This window comes from Alexandromys fortis, unplaced genomic scaffold (assembly GCF_014885135.2).
Source record: "Alexandromys fortis isolate MF-2015 unplaced genomic scaffold, M_Fortis_MF-2015_v1.1 scaffold_7, whole genome shotgun sequence".
NCBI lineage: Eukaryota > Metazoa > Chordata > Mammalia > Rodentia > Cricetidae > Alexandromys > Alexandromys fortis.
This window is the reverse complement of record NW_026067920.1, coordinates 5,670,817-5,691,356: the sequence shown is the minus strand read 5'-3', so window position 1 is coordinate 5,691,356 and position 20,540 is coordinate 5,670,817. Positions and strand designations below refer to the sequence as shown.

Below are 20,540 nucleotides of genomic sequence, written 5' to 3'. Positions count from 1 at the left end.
CATCCTCTGGTCCTGCACAGGGACATATTCTAAGAAATGTGTCCTTAGATGTTGTTTAGGTGATTTGTGTAAATATGTAAATGCTACATTATGAACACAAACAGTGCATTTACACAAAGCTAGATGGTAGAGGCCTGTCATTTAGTGTGGCTGCTTTCAGGAGGGAGGCCTAGGTGGAACTGGAGATGGAACCTGAGACACCACACATGCAAGGCAACTGCTTTCTCACTGAACTGTGTTCCTGACCTCGTGTGGCCTCTTGAGGCACCACACATGGGATGCTGGGGTTGTCGCTGTTGTCCAGTAAGCTTTTTACTCACACATCTCTGTGAGTTTGATGCCAGCCTGGTCTACATAGTGAGTTCCAGGCCAGCCAAGGCTACACAGTGAGACTGTCTCTGAATCAATCAATCAATCAATCAAAACAAGAATATACTCTACGACAATAAAAACTTACATAGATCTGTAAGCCATTTATTAGCACTATTAAGTATGCACTGTACACAGCTGTGCTACATTTTTACATGACTGCCACACACTGGCTTGTCTGCACCAAGACCTGAGTCATACTCCGCATTACATCATGACAGCAGTGACCTTGATGGGCCACAGGAATTCGTCAGCTCCATTACTATCTTATGGTAATATGCAGTTTATTATTGACCAAAATGATGTTTAGGCAGCAAACAGCTGTAAATATCAAACACTGTTCTAGATACCAAAGAGGCCAGGAGGGACTAGAGCCAACAAAATAAGAGGTCCTGACACGGAAGAGCTTGTATTATTACAGCTGTTAATATAGATGGGGGGGGGGGTTAGGGGCCATGAAATGGGAGGGGACCACATTCAAGACCAAGGATCTGAGAGTGTCAAGATCTGAATGACGAATGGAGGCAAGCGTGCAGGATGTGAGGGAGGTGTGGCCCTTGCACAGGAGCAGCAAGCACACTGATGAGGTGGGAGCATGTCCAAGCTGCTCCCAAACACCAGGCCCAGGCGGAAGCCCGCCTGTTCACATGGTTTCCACCACTTCGCGAGGGGGTGAGGAAAGCAGCAGCGGCTGCTGAAGACAAAGGGGCACAGAGGCTTGAGAAAGACGCTATGAAAAATTCACCTCCAGTCCTGGAGCTCGGAGAACTAGGACTGTTCCAGAACACTTCTTGAGCGAAGTTCCAGAAGGACTGTACTAGTGTGTGCTTTCTCCCCTTCAGTTCTTCATCCAAACTCATCTGGAGGAGTGTCTCACATCAGGATCGGCGCGCTAACTCAGGACCCATGATGCGGTGTGGTTAGTAGCAATGAACAATGCCTTACTGGAAGATTAGCGGTGTGCGGGTAAGAGCTCTTGGACGTGCAGCAGCACAGCCATCAGAGAGGACACTTCCCTAGCTGAAAACACAGCATGGATGGAGATCCTTGCTGCTCAAGCTCAGAGCTCAAGAGGGAAATGAGGCACTGCTTTTGCTTGGCGAGAGGAAAGCACCCCAGGAAGCTAATGCTTTCACCACACGGTTATGAACTGGTCAGGTCATTCAACTAGGAGGCCAGGGTAGAAGATGAGGCTGTCTCAAAACTAAACGAATGGAGCCGACTGCATTTGCACTCTTGCTTCAGACAGTCCCGACACAGGAAACATTTTCACCCGAGAATTTACAAGCACACTGGCTCCTCTGTCCTGGGAGGAAGTGAGACGCACCAACTAGTTTTATTTTGAGATGGGACCTCACTCGACTGCCCAGGCTATCCTCGAACTTGTCATTGTCTTACTGGAATTACAGGCACAAATCACCACACCTAGCCCACTACAGTTTTCTATAATCCCAACAGGCTAATGCAGGAAGATCGTGAGTTCGGGGCCAGCCAAGGCTATGAGAAGATGAGCAGAACCCTAAATGTAACTCAGATTTATTTTCGTCTTATGCTATGTGAGGCTACATAGTAAGATCCTTTCTCAAATAACACACTTCTACTGCCAAAAACAAACAAAATTCACAACCAAAACACTTCGTCAGTGATTCACTTTAACTGGGTATGACTGCTCCAAAGGACTGTTTCTAGTACCAGTCTCTCTGGGGAAGGGATGACTGGCCACTTCCCTAAGCTCTGTGAGCCTCTGGAAGCTACCCAAAGTTCCAAACATGTGCTGAATAGGGGGCAGGTTCGGGGAAAGGATGGCCACTCTGGAATGGATGTTTGATACAAGGCTCTGGAATGTCAAATTAAAACAACAACAACAACAACCTAACCTTTAGATCATCACTAACAAGAATCTGAATCTACTACTAAGTCCTAAGAACAAAATAACCTTGACAATTATCTGAAAGGTTTTCAAGAAAAATTTATTTCATAAATTAATTCATGTAACAGTGGGCATTTAGAGTCACAAACTATCGAACAGAAAAGGAACTGTAGGGGCATCATGTATACCAGCATTACCAAAGATGGAGACATTTCACTGAACTATTAGCCATGATAACAGAGGAACACATGAGACAGCAACCAACAGCTCAAGGGGGCCTCTTGTTGAGAATTCAAATCCAATTCAACACCAGTCTTGTAGGGACAGAACAAGCCTTGAACTCAGCTCGCTGTGCTGGATGGTGGCTATGAGGACCCCAGCTTCACAATCAAGATAGCTTTTGCTGCTCAACTTGTGCTAAAAGGGAATATTAATTGTGATTTGAACAAAACTAAGTCTCCCTTCCTAGCCAGTTCTATGCAGAAGTTCAGTTCAGGAAAGCAGCCCTCTCCTGAAAGGAACCCAGGGGAGGTCATTCCACACCTCTGGCCAATTCGTTACATTTTGGATACAGCCACCCATAATGTGGTCATTAAAAAGGCCCTTTTCATGATACCCGGGGAACACTGTAGAAACAAAACAAGGGGACTAAAGAAAGCACCAGCTGCATACTCCCCTCCCCCGTGGGCAGGAGGAAAGCATCACGGCCTAAGTTGTCTTATGCAGATCTTAATGCTCATGGGACAGAGGAGGTGGAGCCCTGGCCAGCCTGGGAGACCAAGGGCTGTGCCCACTTGGCTGCACTGCAGCCCTGGACCTGCTGCCACAGTCCTGCAGACTTGCTGCTGTTCTTAGCCTGGTGGGCAGAGGATATGCCCCAGGGGAAGGATGCCCACGGAGTGGGATCTAGAATTGACCTCAGGTTGGCTCTGGAGCCCTCACAAAAGACCCTTTCAGGCAAAATGTGAAAAAAAAAATGTCATGATTTTCACAGCTCTTGGAGGAGCACAAAGTTTAGGATTCACAGCATGAGTTTCTGAGCTTGTCAAAGCTCGAGTAAGGCAAAGCTACACATCTTTCTACTGCGCCTCCCTCGCAGTCGGCTCTTCCAGCAGGGGCAGCAGGGAAGACAGACACAATCTGCGTTCACAGGTGATGAGGTACAGCTAGACAAATGGAGGGAAAGACTGAACAGAGAGCAGGGAGAGAAGATGAGAGGCACTGGCGGGAGGGAAGGAGGCTGCTACAGCTAGAAACCGAAACACAGCAAAGGAAATGGGCTGAAACCTGGTTGGAGCTGAGGTCTCTCTCCTTTCTCCATAACCTTAACTTCTGGAGCTGAGCGCTACTAAGTTGTGCTTAATGGCAGTTTCTATCACTTGGGGTGAGAGCTCCCCACCCTCAGAAATTCCAACTCCCAGCCCAGAACAGATCTGTAGTTCCGGCTGGTGACGTCCCAACCACCCATTATCTCCCATCATGCTCAGGTTCCAAGACTGGCTGACTGTGAACCTGGATGGTAAGACAGGCGTGGCCGAGTGGGACCTACTCAATGAGTAAACTTCTCTTAGCTCTGAAGTAGAAGAACCTTTGCCAAGGGAAGGCCGAGAGCTGCAGTTTCCCTCCTAGGACTGCCCAGGACTATGGTGGAGCTGTGTCTCTCCAGTCCTGCTAACAGTCCAGGCCAGCACAACCCTTGTCACAGGCAAATTTGGAAGCGCTGTCATGCTGCTGGTGCCACAGTTGTGCACACCTCACCTTTTGTCTTCTGGGTGATCTGGATGCCCTAGTGACCCTGGTGGTGAAACTGGTCAACGGTTGTTTACTGCCTGCTAGCTTGCAAGCTGTCTAATGTACAGTGTCTTAGATGTACTTGTGGCACAATGTGTAGCCCAGGCCACTTCCTGCAGTCACATGACAGAGCTCAGAAGCACAGAGTACCTTAGAATCCTGCCCCAGGAAGGGAGGCGTTGGGGTGAACACAGACCACATCTGTATGGTCTGGGCAACATGGCTAAGACAGGGATCTGCACACAACACTGAGGGCCAGCGTGTACACTAGCCCACACTTTTCTCATCCAAGGGGTCATGACCTTTCAGACAAGCAGCTGTGTGCTAACAGCTGAGGTGGTGAAGGTCATGGTACATTTTCCCTCTGCTCATGTCTATTTTTCTGTTCCAGTGTGGCCCAGCCCATCAACCTACAAAGGGTAGGCACGTGAAGACCGCAGGCCTGCACCCCTTCCCCCCAGCCAGGGAATGAAGGAATTCAGCACAGCACCACGCGCTCTTCTCTACAGACAGAAAAACGTCCCTGGTCCAAGCTAGGAGCATGGCAAGAGGTGACCAGCACCCAATGGCTGGGAGGAGCAGCCTACTCATCAGGCAAGAATGCTAACTATCTGTACACGAACTGTCGGATAGACGAAAAGAGTAGGAGATCCTGGAATGAGAAAACACAAGGCAAGCCTCAGAGAGCATGGTGAGGGCACAGTGGGAAGAAGACTCTGGGGCTGCTGCCCAGACAAGGCAGCCTACTGCCTGCAGACTCCTTGGGTGCAAACTGAGAAACTGCGCTACTTCCAGCATGTGAACCATTTCCAGTAGGTTTGGCAAAGGACCAGACTACGTGAGGCTCTCGCAGAGGCAACTGGCTCTGGGATGTTGGGGTCTTGCTGGAGGGATGGCTCGCTGGGTCTCATCTATCCATCAGCTCTCTCCTACTCCTGAAGCAGGCACTCAAGCAGCTGCAAATGCTCCGGGCCAGCCTCTGTCACCACTGTCCCAACTTTGCCATATACCAACATTTCACAGAAAACCACACTCAACCTTAATCTTTTTGAGAGCTCTGCTTTTACATATGCCACTAAACAGCTACGTGTACTAAGTGGGCAGGACGGAGGAGGAGGATGAAAAGAGCTTCCTCGAATGAGCTACATGAGAAGCTGGAGACGGGGATGGGCTGCCTGAAACATAAATGGGGACACTCCCCATCCATGTGCTGATCAAATGCCTGTCACATATTAAGACTTGTATCGCCTTTCTCCTTAATGTCTTACAAAGTGTTTTAAAATCACATTTAGAGACCCCAAACATGCAGCAATAATAATACAAAAACAAAAAAGAAAAAAATGAAAATTATCAACACTAACATTAAAAAAGTGCAACTTACGCTGGGGCCTGGATGGGCTCCTCTGGCACTAGTGACCCACACTCACAGATGGGAGAAAAGATGGGGCAAAGCCACAAACACACAAACACACACATTCTCTCAGTCTAAAGGTCCTGGGCAGAGATCAGGAAACACACCAGTTCATCCTTCTCAATCACTGAAAAGAGCTGGTGGGAACACACAGGTGCCCCCCAGGCTGGGTTTCTACATCTTGGTCGAGCAGCACCATAAACAGAGGAACTTCCATGTGGATGCACAAACACTGAGTCCTTAGATTCCTAGTGTTGCTTAGGATGTGTGGTTTCTTCCACCTGCGATGGGAGAGACAGGAAGGAGGTGGCCTGATATCATTCAGGACCATTCCCAGGAGAAAGGGAGCATTCCTGAGGCTCTATACTCAGCAGTAGAATTAGAGGACCCTTCTTCACCAGCTTCTAAAAAGGCTGCACCTTGAAATAAGTAAAAGTTCACGGACTGGGCATTGTTGAGTGGTTTAGGCATAGGGCAAAATCAGGGAACCTATTCCAGGGAGGTTTAAAAAGATCCAGCATGGAGACCCGGCTGCAGCGTTCTCAGCAGCTCGCTGACTGCTCCAGCTCCTCCTCCTTGGCAAAGAAAGTCTCCAGTTCCAGCAGCTTCTGGATCAAAAGCGCATCCAGCTCTCGAGTCTGCAGAGCCGCCTTCTGGGCCCTCGTGAAGCTGCCCACCAGCTTCACTTTCCCTCGAGCGCGTCTCTTTCGGGGCAGGGTAAAATCCTGGAATTCCAAAACACGCTTCCTTTTCTGCTGGCTGACGGAGACCAGTGTGCCATTTCGTTCTTTGGGTTCCTCGAAGATGGTCTCTAAACACCTGAGGATAGAGCACAACTCAGAATCACCAGCGGGAACTCACAGAGCCCAGCTGGTCACCACGCCGACCAAAAGCTGCCTGTGCTGACTCCCAACTCGACTGTTTTCTGTGGCCAGCAGCTATTTCCATGCATAGGAGAAAACATAAGTTTTATAAGTATGTGCACAAAGTGAAAAAAGTTCAAAGAGAAGGGTATACAGCACAATTAAGGCTAGCTCCTCGTTCCAGTATATATAATACCACTAACTGCTGGGTTTGTGTATGTTCTCCAAAGTTAATATGTAGACACACTGAAGTAACATAGTAGAGACTGGGCAAACAGCAAACTTTTTGTCATAGCCCAGGATGGCCTCAAACTCCCTGTGTAGCTAAGGATGACCTGATGTCCTGCCTTCCTGACCTCTGCCTCACAAGTGTCTGGCTTACAGGCGTGCTAATCTACCATACCAGGCTCTAGACAGTAAACCTTTTAATCTCTGAGAGCCATGTGGTTCTCTATCACAAAATTGTTTTGAGTTTTCCTTTTGTGAACAAAGCTATTAGCCCATAAACCATAAAAATAATAAAATGCCAGGCAATGGCGGCACACACCTTTAATCCCAGCACCCATGAGGCAGAGACAGACGGATCTCTGTGAGTTTGAGGCCAGCCTGGTCTACAAGAGCTAGTTCCAGGACAGGTGCCAAAGCTACAGAAAAACTGTCTCGAAAAAACTCAAAAATAAATAAATAAAATAAAACAAATAAAAACTGGTGGTTGGGGACATAGAGTCTTTGTCTAGGACACACGAGGGTCTGGGATACAACCCCAACATGGTTTTTGTTTTTTGTTTTAGTTTTTTTTTTTTAATGTTTATTTATTATGTATACAATATTCTGTCTGTGTGTATGCCTGCAGGCCAGAAGAGGGCACCAGACCCCATTACAGATGGTTGTGAGCCACTATGTGGTTGCTGAGAATTGAACTCAGGACCTTTGGAAGAGCAGGCAGTGCTCTTAACCTCTGAGACATCTCTCCAGCCCCCTTGTTTTAGTTTTTTAAAGACAGGGTTTCTCTGTGTAGCCCTGGATGTCCTAGAACTGGCTCTATAGACCAAGTTAGCCTTAAAGTCAGAGATCCACCTGCCTCTGCCTCCTTAGTGCTGGGATTGAAGGTATGCAGCTAGCACCACCCAGCTTTCAGCATGGTCTTTAAAAAAAAAAAAAAAAAACCAGCAGGGCGGTGGTGGCACAAGCCTTTAATCCCAGCACTCGGGATCTCTGTGAGTTTGAGGCCAGCTTGGTCTACAAGAGCTAGTTCCAGGACAGGCTCCAAAACCACAGAGAAACCCTGTCTCGAAAATAAATAAATAAAATAAAATAAAAGTTAGGTTGGGCCATGGAGTTGCATTCCTTTGATCCCAGCACTCAGGAGGAGCAGAGGCAGGTAAATCTGAGTTTGAAGACAGCCTGGTCTACAGAGCCAGCTCTAGGGCATTCAGGGCTACACAGAGAAACCCTGTTTCAAAACCAACCAACAACAACATCAACAAAAAGGAAAGTCAGGTGTGGGGATGCAAGTCTCTAATCCCAACTATCAGGGAGGCTGAAGGAGGGTCATATGGTTTGGGGACAGGCTTTGAGTGGGCCTAGAATTGCTAACTGGTGGTATGTATCTCCACAGCAGCAAACAGCACACTGTCACACGTGGGGCTCCTCCTACCCATCAAAGACCCTGAAGCTTGTTTTCATTGAATACAATACTGTCTGATTCATTTTCAACAGCACGCATTATATTTCATAATAAAAATGGACCAAAGTTGAGTGGAAACCCTAGTAAAGGACACTTTCGGTTGTTTCCAGTTCTTTCCCTTCACTCAGCAATTCTGCAATGAATAGTCTCCTGAAAATGAATGTCTTGTAGGCAGAGCCCATGTGCAAATACTGGGATAAAATGCCAGGAATCTCTTCTGATGGAGGAAGGTCATTGGTTAAGTAATAAAGAAAACTGCTTGGTCTCATAGGTTAAAACATAGGTGGGAGGAGTAAACAGAACAGAATGCTGGGAGGAAGAGGAAGTGAGCTCAGAGACGCCATGCTCCCCTCTCCCGGGCAGATGCGATAGCTCTGCTCTCTGAGGCAGATGCATGAAGCTCAGATCCAGGATGGACGTAGGCTAGAATCTTTCCCGGTAAGACTGATGCTACACACATTATTAGAGATGGGTTGATCAGGATATGAGAATTAGCCTGTAAGGGCTAGAGTTAATGGGCCAAGCAGTGTTTAAATGAATACAATTTGTGTGTTGTTATTTCGGGGCATAAGCTAGCCAGGCAGCCGGAGTGCTGGGGTGGGGGGGGGGGGAGACGACGCAGCCCCGCAGCTCCTATTACAACACTCTTCCTTTATCCCAAATAAAACAGTCAATAACTGTCACTGCTTCAAACTGAATTTCAATCCCAAGGTGGCCAAGTGACATTTGTCTGTATTTGGGCTTGAAATCGTGGCTGAAAGAGTGATTAGCAGCTCAGACGAAGCTAGTCAGTGTATTCAGCAAACACAGCTGCAAGGTGAACACATCTATGAGCCCACAGCCCACAAAGACTTCTTGTCTATCATGTCACTGACCCAGATCAAGGATTTGGAACCCGAACCCCCATTCTAGCTATTTCTAAGGTCCAATACTGGGCCAGAATTGGGGGCACCTTTGATCCCAGAATTCTCCCAAGGCAGAGGCAGGTAGATCTGTGAATTTTACACTAGCCAAGCCTGCACAACAAGAGAACCTCACAAAGAAACCCCAACAACAAAACCCCAACCAATACAGGGCAGAGCTAAATAGGACTGCCTGAGTGCGAAAGATGAGGTGTCAATCATTCTAGCACTGCCCCCTTAGCCCAGCCACAGGAGTTACCTGTTCGCAGGAGGAGACTTGTAATTCTTGTTTGTATATATTTCTTCTAAACTGAACTCTTTCTTCTTTAACCTGCAAAGAGAAAAAAGAATTCTTCACGCCTGCTTTCACTTACACATTGCTTTAAGTTGAAAAGTCAAACCCTGTTCACTCCATTCCTGTGGCCAGAGCTGCAGCCGGAAGGCAGGCCACAGCACATAGGGCAAATGGGCGGCTACAGTTTCACCCGGCTGTGCACACTGACTGACAGCTTTCTCTGGCTCATTTTTGGTTAAGGCACTTCCTCCTCTGAAGTGCTGGGGGTATGGACAAGAGCCTGCATCCAGCTGCTTTCTCTTCAGCAGCACTTGGCCACCCACTTTTTTAATATTCTTATTCATGGCTTGGAAATTATAAGCTTTACTGGCTGGCAAGATTTTAATGAACACAATAAACTTTTGCTGGGTTTATTTTTATTCTATTATTTAAAAAATTATTTTATGGCCGGGTGGTGGTGGTGCACGACTTTAAGCCCAGCACTCGGGAGGCAGAGGCAGGTGGATCTCCGTGAGTTCGAGGCCAGCCTGGTCTACAAGAGCTAGTTCCAGGACACGAAGCAAAAGCTACAGAGGAACCCTGTCTCAAAAAACAAAAAAAATAAAATAATTTTATGTATGTGGGGTTTTGCCTGCATGTACATCTATGTACTATGTGCCTGTCTGGTACCTGAGCAGTCAAGACGAATCCCCTGGAAGTGGAGCTATCGTTGTGAGCCACCATGTGGGTGCTGAGAATGGAATCCAAGTCATTTGCCAGTGCTTTTAACAACTGGTTGATTCTCCAGCCCTTAAGAGATCTTTTTATTTAGTTAGTTATTTTTTGAGGTTTCTCTGTTTAGCTGACTGTCCTGGAACTCACTATGTAAACCATCCTGGCCTCAAACTCACAGACTATCTGCCTGCCTCTTGAGTGCTGGGATTAAAGGTCTGAGCCACCAAATCTGGCCCTAAGTCTTTAAATACATTTTATTTTTAACAGGTGAAATGACTCAGAGATGGTCTTCTAATTTCAGATGCATGCCATAGGACATGTGTGCCCATACACAAAATAAATACATGTAGAATAGTTTTTCAGTTATATTTTCCTTGGAAACAAGGGTGTGTTCTGTTGCCCAGGGTGACCTTAAACCCCTTTGAACCTTCATCTCTGAAGAGGATGAACTACAGGAGCATGCCACTCCACCAGCGGATTTCCTTTCTATCTGTACAGTGATGTGAGGTCCCTCCCAGGGCCATACACACAAGTGTGAGTGTGCTCTTATTTACTTATTTATTTGTGGAGATAGTGTTGGTATTAAAGGTGCTACCACCACCTGCCTAGCTTCAAGCGTTTGATTGCATCAACCTACTGCTGGAATTACAAGTATAAGCACTAGAGAGTCATATCTTTTTGTTTTATTTTTGAGACAGGATTTCTCTGTGTAACAGTCCTGGCTGTCCTGGAACTCAGAGATCCACCTGCCTCTGCCACTATTGGGATTAAAGGTGTGCACACCAGCACAACCAGCACCCTGGTCAGTGATGTCTTTTTAGCAATGATTTAATACTCTATTGTCTGGATGTACTAGCTAATCCAGTCCCTACTAAATAAAGTACATGCTTCTTACATCCAGGTTTAGACAGTTATAAAGAAAACCAATGTAAATGTCTCTGAAGTTTTGTGGTATATACCTTCCCAACTTGTGGACAAAAATCTCTGTAATATGACAGCTGTAATGTGTGGTTAGTCTGTTTAATTCTGAAGACACTGCACGCTACCCAGCAACGCAGTCAAGTTCCTGCTGCTCTGGGGCCCGGCTAGCATTGGTTCTGCATTTGTCCTTACTGTAAGGTACAACTCCCCAATGACATACCACACCAGGGGCCTTTCAGGAGTGTATTCCTATTGGTTTCTTCTTTGACACCATATCAGTTCAGGAATTTTGCCCATTTTTTTTCTTTCTTTCTTTCTTTCTTTCTTTCTTTCTTTCTTTCTTTCTTTCTTTTTTTTTTTAATTTTCGAGACAGGGTTTCTCCGTAGCTTTTTTGGTTTTGGTCCTGGAACTAGCTCTAGTATACCAGGCTGGCCTTGAACTCACAGAGATCCGCCTGCCTCTGCCTCCCGAGTGCTGGGATTAAAGGCATGCGCTACCACCGCCCGGCTTTTGCCCATTTTTTAATTGGGATGTTTATTTTCTTACTGAGTTTTGAGTTCTTTATGGCCTGAGGATAAAAACAAAGAGGAATGGACATTGCCTGCTCATGCTACTGGGCTTGGGTTTGGTTCCAGCACCACTGGGCAGGGAGAGGGAGGAGTTGCGTATTTTGGATAATAGTCCTTACTTAGATTCCTTAAACTAAATGTATGTACATTTTGCATCTTTTTTCTCCAAAATTGTAGTCTTCTAATTTTCTATCAACCATCCACCAATCTACCTACCCACCCACAAATCATCCATCCATCTACCCACCTAATTCTTAGCATCCGCTTTCCTTCCAGCCACCCAATTCTTATCATCCACTTTCCTACCAACCAAGCAATCAATCAGGTATGGCTATAAAGCTAAGGCTAGCCTCACACAAAGCCCTCCTGAAAGCCTTGCAAACACTGGATTACTGGCATGTGGCACCAATGCCAGCCACTTGATATTCACTTTCTTGATTGTAGCATTTGATGCGAGAAAAAGAAAGGCTAACTTTCCTGGAATTCAATGCATGCCAAGGCCGAAGCCTACTCCAGATTCATGCAGATCGGTAACTGTATTTGCTTGTTTTTATTGTTGTTGTACCTACAATTAGATCTTTGGTTTATTCTGATTTAACTTTTACATGTGGAAATCAAAATTTACACATAGCAACCAGTACCACTTGTTAGAAAGATTCGCTTCCCCACTGAATGGCCATGAAACTTTTGTTGAAATCTATCCATTTTAGAAGTATACTCTGGCTTCTGTCTCATCACCTCAGAAAGTTACCCTTAGGATACTACCATACTCTCTTAATTATTGTAGCTTCATCTATTTTTGTGTTTTGTTTTGTTTTTTTTTTGAGACAGAGTTTCTGTGACGCTTTGAAGCCTGTCCTGGAACTAGTTCTTGTAGACTGGGCTGGCCTCCATCCCACAGAGATCCGCCTGCCTCTGCCTCCCGAGTGCTGGGATTAAAGGTGTGTACCACCACCGCCTGGCAATTTTGTGTATTTTTGTAGTAAAATCTGAAGAGCATGACATCTGCCATCAAATTGCATGTTTTTTTCAAAGAAAATCTCACCTTATAGTCCAAGCTGCCTTTAAACTCTGCTGGGACTATAGGCATGTGCCAGTACCATGCTTGGCCATTTCAATTATTTTAAATTTAACTGTTTATTTTTGGTGTGTGTGTTATTTGTACATAGACTGCATGGCTATATATTCATACCTGTGCATGCAGAAACTAGAGGAGGACAATTGAGTCTCTTCCTCTATTTCTGTTCACCTTATTCCTTTCAGACAAGGTCTCAGGGAGAAAGAAATGACCAGTCATTAAGAGCACTTGTTGTTCTTCCAGGACCCGAGTTCCAATTCCAGCACCCACATGGCAGCTCACAATTGTCTCTAACTTCACTTCCTAGGGATCTAATGCCCTCCCTCTTCTGTTCTGTGCAGACCCTGCATGCGTATGTATGCATGCATACAAACATGAAGGCTAAACACTTACACACGTACACACAGAATTAAGAGAAAAAATAAAGACAAGCTCTTTCTCTGAACAGGAAGCTTACCATTTTGGGTAGGCTGTTCAGCTATCCAGTGACTCCACCCCATGTGTAGTCACGTTCAAGTTTTACTTAGGTGAGTGTTTGCTATTAAACTCAGGGCCTCATGCTTGAACAGCGTGCAATCTTCTCCACCAAGGCATTTTCCTAACCCAAGTAAACTGCATATGTAGTAAGTTGAAAATAAATCAGTTCTTCTACAAGACTGTTTTAACTATTTTTTTATTTTATTTTATTAGGTATTTCGAGACAGGGTTTCTCTGTGTAACAACTCTGGCTGTCCTGGAATTTACTCTGTAGACCAGGCTAGCCTTGAACTCAAGAGACCTGCCTACCTCTGCCTCCCAAGTACTGTGATTAAAGGCATTTGTTACCACTGACCACATGTTTTAACTATTCTTGGTGATTTTTTTCCCATAAGGAATTTTACAACCTAGCTGTTAATTTCTAGGGGGAAAAGCTGTTAGTTCTTTGACAGAGTGCAGTGAATCTGAAAACTGATCCCAGATAGTGTACTGTCTTGGCAACAGTAAGTCTTCCTTCAATCCCCTCAACAATCACCAGAGGTTTTTCTATTTTTTTTTATTTTTATTTTTTGTTTTTTTCGAGACAGGGTTTCTCTGTGGCTTTGGAGCCTGTCCTGGAACTAACTCTGTAGACCAGGTTGGTCTCGAACTCACAGAGATCCGTCTGCCTCTGCCTCCCTAGTGCTGGGATTAAAGGTGTGTGCCACCACCGCCCGGTTTAGAAGTTTTTCTATTTATAGATGATCTTCAGCCCTAACTTTTTTTTTTTTTTTTTTTTTTTTTTTTTTTGGAGACAGGGTTTCTCTGTAGCTTTGGAGCCTGTCCTGGAACTAGCTCTTGTAGACCAGGCTGGCCTCGAACTCACAGAGATCCGTCTGCCTCTGCCTCTGCCTCCCGAGTACTGGGCTTAATGGCGTGTGCCACCACCGCCCGGCTCAGCCTTTAACTTATGTCCTTCCAAAAAAAAACTTCTTATGTGCCTAAGAAAGACCTCAACTTTTGATTCTCCTATCCACCTCTCTTGTGCTGGGATTAGAGGTGTGCACAAAAATGAAGCCCCGATGAGTAAACCCAGAGCCTAAGCAATCCCTCTCTTCATCTATCTTCACCCAATTTATCAGATTATAGTAGGAATCTCATGTAGCCAGTCATGGTGGCATAAACCTTTAGTCCCAGCACTTGGAAGGCAGAGAGGCAGGCGAGTCTCTGTAAGTTTGGGGCCAGTTTGATTTATATAGCAAGTTCAAGGCCAGTCAGTGGTACGTAATGAAACCCTGGCTTGTCTCAAATAAAAGCAAAAATCAAGACAGTGTTCTTTCTTTTAGTTGATGCTAGTTAGGATTTTACTTTTCCAAATATTAGGTGAGCTAGGTCTCTTTTCCTCTTCCATTTATTCTTACATTCTGTGCTAGTGGTAAATCTCATGGACTGCAATTAGCCAGGCCCCAACCCCAGATTACTCTAAGGACCGTAAGGGTCAGCATCCAAGCTCTGTTCTGCAGAGAAAAGAAGCCCAAGATCAGGCCACAGAATACTGCCAATCCCAAGCCACCCTGGAAAGCTCTGACCCAACCCCCCAAACACTACACAAAGCCGCCCCCCCCCAAGTTCTCTCCTGAGAAGAGGCAGCTTCCATCCTGTGTCTTTCCCAGTGGATCTCGTGTGTGAGGTCTGATGTGAGGTGTGACTGTGGCATTCCTGGACTCCTAACTGCCAGGACACTTTCCCCTCAGAGCTGTCACTAATACTTACCCGGATAGGTGCTCCTGGTGCTTGGGCTGCACTGGGAACCCACCTGTCATCTCAGGTCCACCCTTAGCAGACTCACTTCCCGGCTTACTCAGCACTCAGCACCCCGTCCACTAGTGACAACTGGTGTACAATCTGACAGGTGTAAAAGCTTCCCTGAGACCTTGGAAGTGACTGCGGAGCATCTGGTGCCCCTCTGGTCCTTTTGGAGGCAGAGGTACCCCTAGCCATGTTTTTTTTTTTTTAATATTTTATTTATTTATTTATTTATTATGTATACAATATTCTGTCTGTGTGCATGTCTGCAGGCCAGAAGAGGGCACCAGACCTCATTACAGATGGTTGTGAGCCACCGTGTGGTTGCCGGGAATTGAACTCAGGACCTTTGGAAGAGCAGGCAGTGCTCTTAACCACTGAGCCATCTCTCCAGCCCCCCTAGCCATGTTTTTAAAGTTATGGTTAGTCCACTTCGTCTAACCCTGTTTCCCTATCCTTAGAGCTGCAATGCTGCGGTTTCTTTAGGCTCCATCAGGCTATTGCTCCCCTTCCTGATGTCTTCTCCTCAGCACCCTGGTTTCCTTTTCTCCCTTCTCAGTGCCAGGCTGCCCAGATCAACCCTTCCTGGTGCCTACTTTCAGCCTACTGGCAGCTCCTACTTAACTGTTAGTCGCTCTCACTCGCTATGGGACCTTTTACCTCCTACACCCAGTCTAAATCAGCCAGGAGGTTTCGGGGGTGAATGGCCTGGTCAGGGTACATGTCTCCTACTCATTAAGCAAACACTCTCAAAATAGAAAAGGATTAAGGCCCTATACCACAAATTCTCCCACCTTTTAAAAAATGGTTTTATTTAACTTTTTAATTTTATGTACATTGGTGTGAAGTGTCAGGTCCTTACAATTTCACTGTGTCTATTCTCAAGAAATCTTTTAAGACTATCTTTTTTTAAAAAAAGATTTATTATGGATATAGAGTTCTGTCTGCATGTATGCCTGTAAGTCAGAAGAGGGCACTAGATCTCATTAAAGATGGTTGTGAGCCTCTATGCGCTTGCTGGGAATCGAACTCACAACTTCTGGGAAAACAGCCACTGTTTGTATCTACTGAGCCACCTCTCCAGCCCCCTTTAACTGAATCATTTAACTGAATTCACTGAGTGTCGTTTGACACAGTTCTCACCTCCCTAATGTACCCATCTCTTGTTTCAGATCCTGACCTCTACATAACACTCACTGAATAACACTGCCTGGCTACTTTGAAGGATGTTGGTTGTTAGTCCCTCCCAGGTCAAATTCATTACTACCAATTGTGGCCTTGCCCATTGGCCTATTAAATATCAGTATCACTCCTTACCTCTCCCGCATCCTTCTCTTTGGTACTGCTCCTCAAGGAACACACTTTATGGCACACTGGATTCCAGACTGCAATACTACCCTAACCCCCAACCACTACGTCCAAAAGTTCACACCTTGATTCTCTGCAACACTCAAGTTTACCACCGCCTACACGTTGAGTGGGCTGGGATTTGGTACCCTGAAGTTCCTTTTTCCAAAACTAGGGGTGGTACCTGGTGAGGAAGGCTCATCGGTTGCCATCACCGTGTTTGTGGGAGTATGGCATGACAAATGAAGGATTCAGGCCCACCCTTTCTTGCAGTCCTGGTATAATTGCTGGAGCAGCAGGACTGACTACCGCCTTAGCTACTGACTCTCCAACGGGTGGCTCAGACCATCCTTACCCTCCAGGGCCAAACAGATTCACTGGCCTCCACAGTGCTACAAAACTGGCAAGGCTGAGATTTACTAAGAGCAGAGAGAGGTGGTCTTCATCTCTTCCTCAGGGGGGATGCTGATACTATGTCAGCAGGTCAGGTATAGGAAACACCAAGATTGGGCAACTCTAGATGGCCTCAAAAAACAAAACAAAATGAAACAAAACTGCAAGAAACAGCTTGATGCTTCTGCCCAGTGGATCTACTAAAACAACAACAACAACCCCCCCCCAAAAAAAAACCAAAACCCAAGAAAACTTCTTCTCTAGATTTCTTCAACAGGTCCAAAAATTTTCTAAGCAGACTTTTAATCAGTTGCTATTATAGGATTACTGGCCCCCAGCTATGGAGTCAGAGGCCTATAACTCCCAATTATACCCTGTGGGTGAAAATCAAGCTTACCCCAAGGACTCTGACGCTTCCACACAAAAGGAAGTAATCTAATTATAGTGTTTCCCCCTTCCCCCAACCCATGATTATTTTTATCAATAGTAAAAAAAAAGGGGGGGGCTGAGGGGAGGGAACATAAGTCCCTCTATGTGTGAGTGGACAGGCCCACCCCAATACTGCTGTAACAGCCATAAAGGCCATTTCTGGCCCTTTGAGACACAGGCAGCCAAGTTCTGCCCTGCAGGAAAGAAAATAATAAAAGCACAAGATCAGGCCAGAAAATACCACTATTCTATGAGCTTGCCCCAAGATCAGATCACAAAAGTCCACCAATCCCAGGCCACCCCGCCCCAAACCCTACATAAAACTTGCCTCCCGCTCAGTTCTTTGGTGCTTCTTTCCTGAGAAGACCACCCTCGCGTCTTTCCTAATAAATCTCTTGTGTGGTTTGTTGTGTAATATGACTCTGTAGTATTCCTTGGCTCCTGACCGCAAGAATACCTTTCTGCTATGAGCTATAACACACTAGAAATCAACCCCACGGTCTAGTACATGCCAGACTGTCCCCAAGTTTGAATTTTCTAAAACTATAGATAGTAATAAGAAACAAGTCCCAGACAGTCAAGTGCTGCACACCTCCAATCCCAGCTCTGTGGAGGTAGAGGCGGATAGATCTCTGAGTTCAAGGCCAGGCTGACTTACAAAGAAAGTTCTAGGATAGCCAGGGTTATACAGAGAAATCCTGTCTCAGACAAAACAAAAAAAACCCTCCAAATATGAATAATAGATTAAAGAGAATAAAACACAATGAGTGAACAGCAGAAAACATTGAACAAAGCCTTTCAGAATAAAACAGAGCCCAAAACCGAGAGGAGCAGGGTGGAGTCGCACACGGCCCTAACTTTGTCAAAACTGCAACAAACAAACCCTCCTGCAGCATGAAGAGAACACTGAACATAGGAATCAGAAACGCGTGTTGCTGAGATAGAACATGCCTAGCACGCATGACAGTCTGGGCTCAACTCCATCCAGCATATGAAGAAACCATTTTACGTGGCTAGTGCCAACTGAAATCTGGCTGGTTCCTCCAGCTGCACTGTTCATGCTTTGGTCCACTTTTGTTGCCTCAAGTGATTACTGCAATCCGATTGGTTCCTATCTGAGGTCTTTTCAGATGCGACTGCTGCCTGTGATTCTGTGATTTTGGAGGTGGAACTGAGTTTCCCTTTCTTTTGTTTACTTTACTGTAAGTTGTTAACAAAAGTTAACATCCTTTAAACTCTCCTTCTCCCCTCACCCCCAGACAGGGGTTCTCTGTAACTTTGAGGCCTGTCCTGGCACTTGCTCTGTAGACCAGGCTGGCCTTGAACTAACAGATCCACCTCCCTCTGCCTCCTGATTTCTGGCATTAAAGGCACGTGCCACCATAGAGATCATAATTTCTATATTGTGATAATGTAATACCAGGCTATCCTTAAATTCACAAACCCCTACCTCAGTCCTCCCAAGAGCACGAATTACAGGTACATGTCAGCCTGCCCAGATGCTTTGAACTTAAAAATGTTTTTTTGTTTGTTTGTTTTTAATTGTTGCTAAAACAGACTTGTCTAAGTGACGTTGGCAAGATTTCTTCTTGTTGGCATAAAGTGGTTGGTTTGGCATCACGATGCCCCTGCAAGGGTCATAGACTTGCAGATCTGCAAACATCTGGGCTCTCAACCCCTTTGGGGGCATGTATCGAACGATTCCCTCACAGGTTATGACTCATAACATTAGCAAAATGACAGGTATGAAGTAGCAATGAGATGATTCTATGGTTGTGGGTGGCAGCATTAGGAAGGCTGCGAACCACTTCAGCTGTCTGCCCAACCTTTAGGTCATGATTTTTTTTGTTTGTTTGTTTTGTTTTTTGAGACAGGGTTTCTCTGTGGTTTTGGAGCCTGTCCTGGAACTAGCTCTTGTAGACCACGCTGGTCTCGAACTCACAGAGATCCGCCTGCCTCTGCCTCCGAGTGCTGGGATTAAAGGCGTGCGCCACCACCGCCCGGCCTTTAGGTCATGATTTATTTTTGTTTTGGTTTTTCAAGACAGGGTTTCTCCGAGCATAGAACATCCTGAGTGTGCTGAAACCCACTTTGTAGAACAGGTTGGCCTGCCGCTGCCTCCTGATTGCTAGGATTAAAGGTGCGTGCCACTACCGTTCAGGTCATGATTTCTCTACTGTGACAACGTAATACCATAGACGTGTAGTACATGGCTAAACTGTACTCATCTTGAGAGACACAGCTATTGTCTGTTGCCCTTTGCTGAAGAATAGGCTTATATCCTTCCTAAAAATGTATGGCCCATGCCCAGTGACAATTCTCCCTTTAGAGGATCATGCCTTTTTTTTTTTAAAGATTTATTATTTATTATGTATACAGTGTTCTGCCTGCAGGTCAGAAGAGGGCACCAGATCTCATTATAGATGTTGTGAGCCACCATGTGGTTACTGGGATTTGAACTCAGCACCTCTTAACCACTGAGCCATCTCTTCAGCGCAAGGTTTGTGTCTTTTAATTAAGCTGTAATTGTTGTGTGTGTGTGTAACGTGTATGTAAGAGCATGGGTGGCTCACTTCATGCACCTGGATGCCAGAGAACAACTTTGTGTGTCAGTTTTCCCCTTCCGTCTTACCAGGGGTTCCAGGAGTCAACTCCAAGTTGTCAGGCATGCACGCAAGCACTTCACCCACGGGGGCACTGCACTCAGGAAGTCTTTCTTTTCTCATTTGGTTTTTAATATTTACTTCTGCATTTTAAATTTTATGTGTATGTTCAAATGTATGTGGATGCACCTGATATGTATGCCCATGGAGCCCAGAAGAAGGTACCAGGTACTCTGGAACTGGAACCACAGAGGGCTGTAAGCAACCATGTGGGTGTGGAGAATGCAACCTGGGCTCTCTAGAAGAGCAGCCACTGCTCTAACCACTAAGTCATTTTTTCAGCCCCCAATTAATTTTTTGAGATAGTGATTCATACAGCCCAGCCTGACCTTGAATTTGGTACATTGCCTAGACTGGTTTCAAATCCATGATCCCCTCTGATCCCTCTACCACTGAAATGGTAGGATTATTAGCATGCACCAAAACATCCAGCCTACATATATTTTGTATCCCTAAGGGAATAAAGAGACATCCCTTTATTCTAAATAAATGGACATTATGGGGAGAAAATTTATTCAACTTTGAAATATCTTAAATGCAAGAATTAGCTACAATTTGGGGAAGCAAGACTTATAGACAATTTACAATATAACTATAAAAACAAAACAAAACTGAATGTGCTTATGAACTAAGATGTGGCACACATACAGACCTTCTCCCATACATAGATCACAATTATAAATACTACATTCAGCGGGGCATGGTGGCGCACGCCTTTAATCCTAGTAATCAAGAGGCAGAGGCAGGTGGATTTCTGAGAGTTCGAGGCCAACCTGGTCTACAAAGAGTTCCAAGACGGTTTGAGCTACCACACAGAGAAACCGTTTCAAAAATGAATGAATGAATGAATGAACACTACATTCATCCCCAAAACACAACACCATCCCCTGTTGCAGAAGAACCTGTGGTATTACTATGTACTGTGTTCTATGGTTTTACCCAGGTCCTATGTCAAGGGCAGAAAACAGAAAATGG

The 20,540-nt window shown here is 45.6% G+C and overlaps 1 protein-coding gene across 4 annotated transcripts in view; it reads right to left on the bottom strand.

Moving 5' to 3' along the window:
- Nucleotides 1–458: 458 nt before the first annotated feature.
- The window catches only part of Prr14l (proline rich 14 like), a 75,045-nt gene continuing 54,963 nt past the window's right edge, over nucleotides 459–20,540 (bottom strand). For 3 of the 4 annotated variants that reach the window (XM_050140835.1, XM_050140839.1, XM_050140840.1), the window contains 2 exons: nucleotides 9,153–9,224; nucleotides 459–6,260 (listed from right to left, as the gene is read on the bottom strand). In XM_050140835.1, coding sequence (XP_049996792.1) covers nucleotides 5,984–6,260; nucleotides 9,153–9,224 — 349 coding nt within the window. In that variant the 3' untranslated portion in view covers nucleotides 459–5,983. The remainder of the gene's footprint in view (nucleotides 6,261–9,152; nucleotides 9,225–20,540) is intronic. The other variant, XR_007591410.1, reaches the window with a different exon arrangement.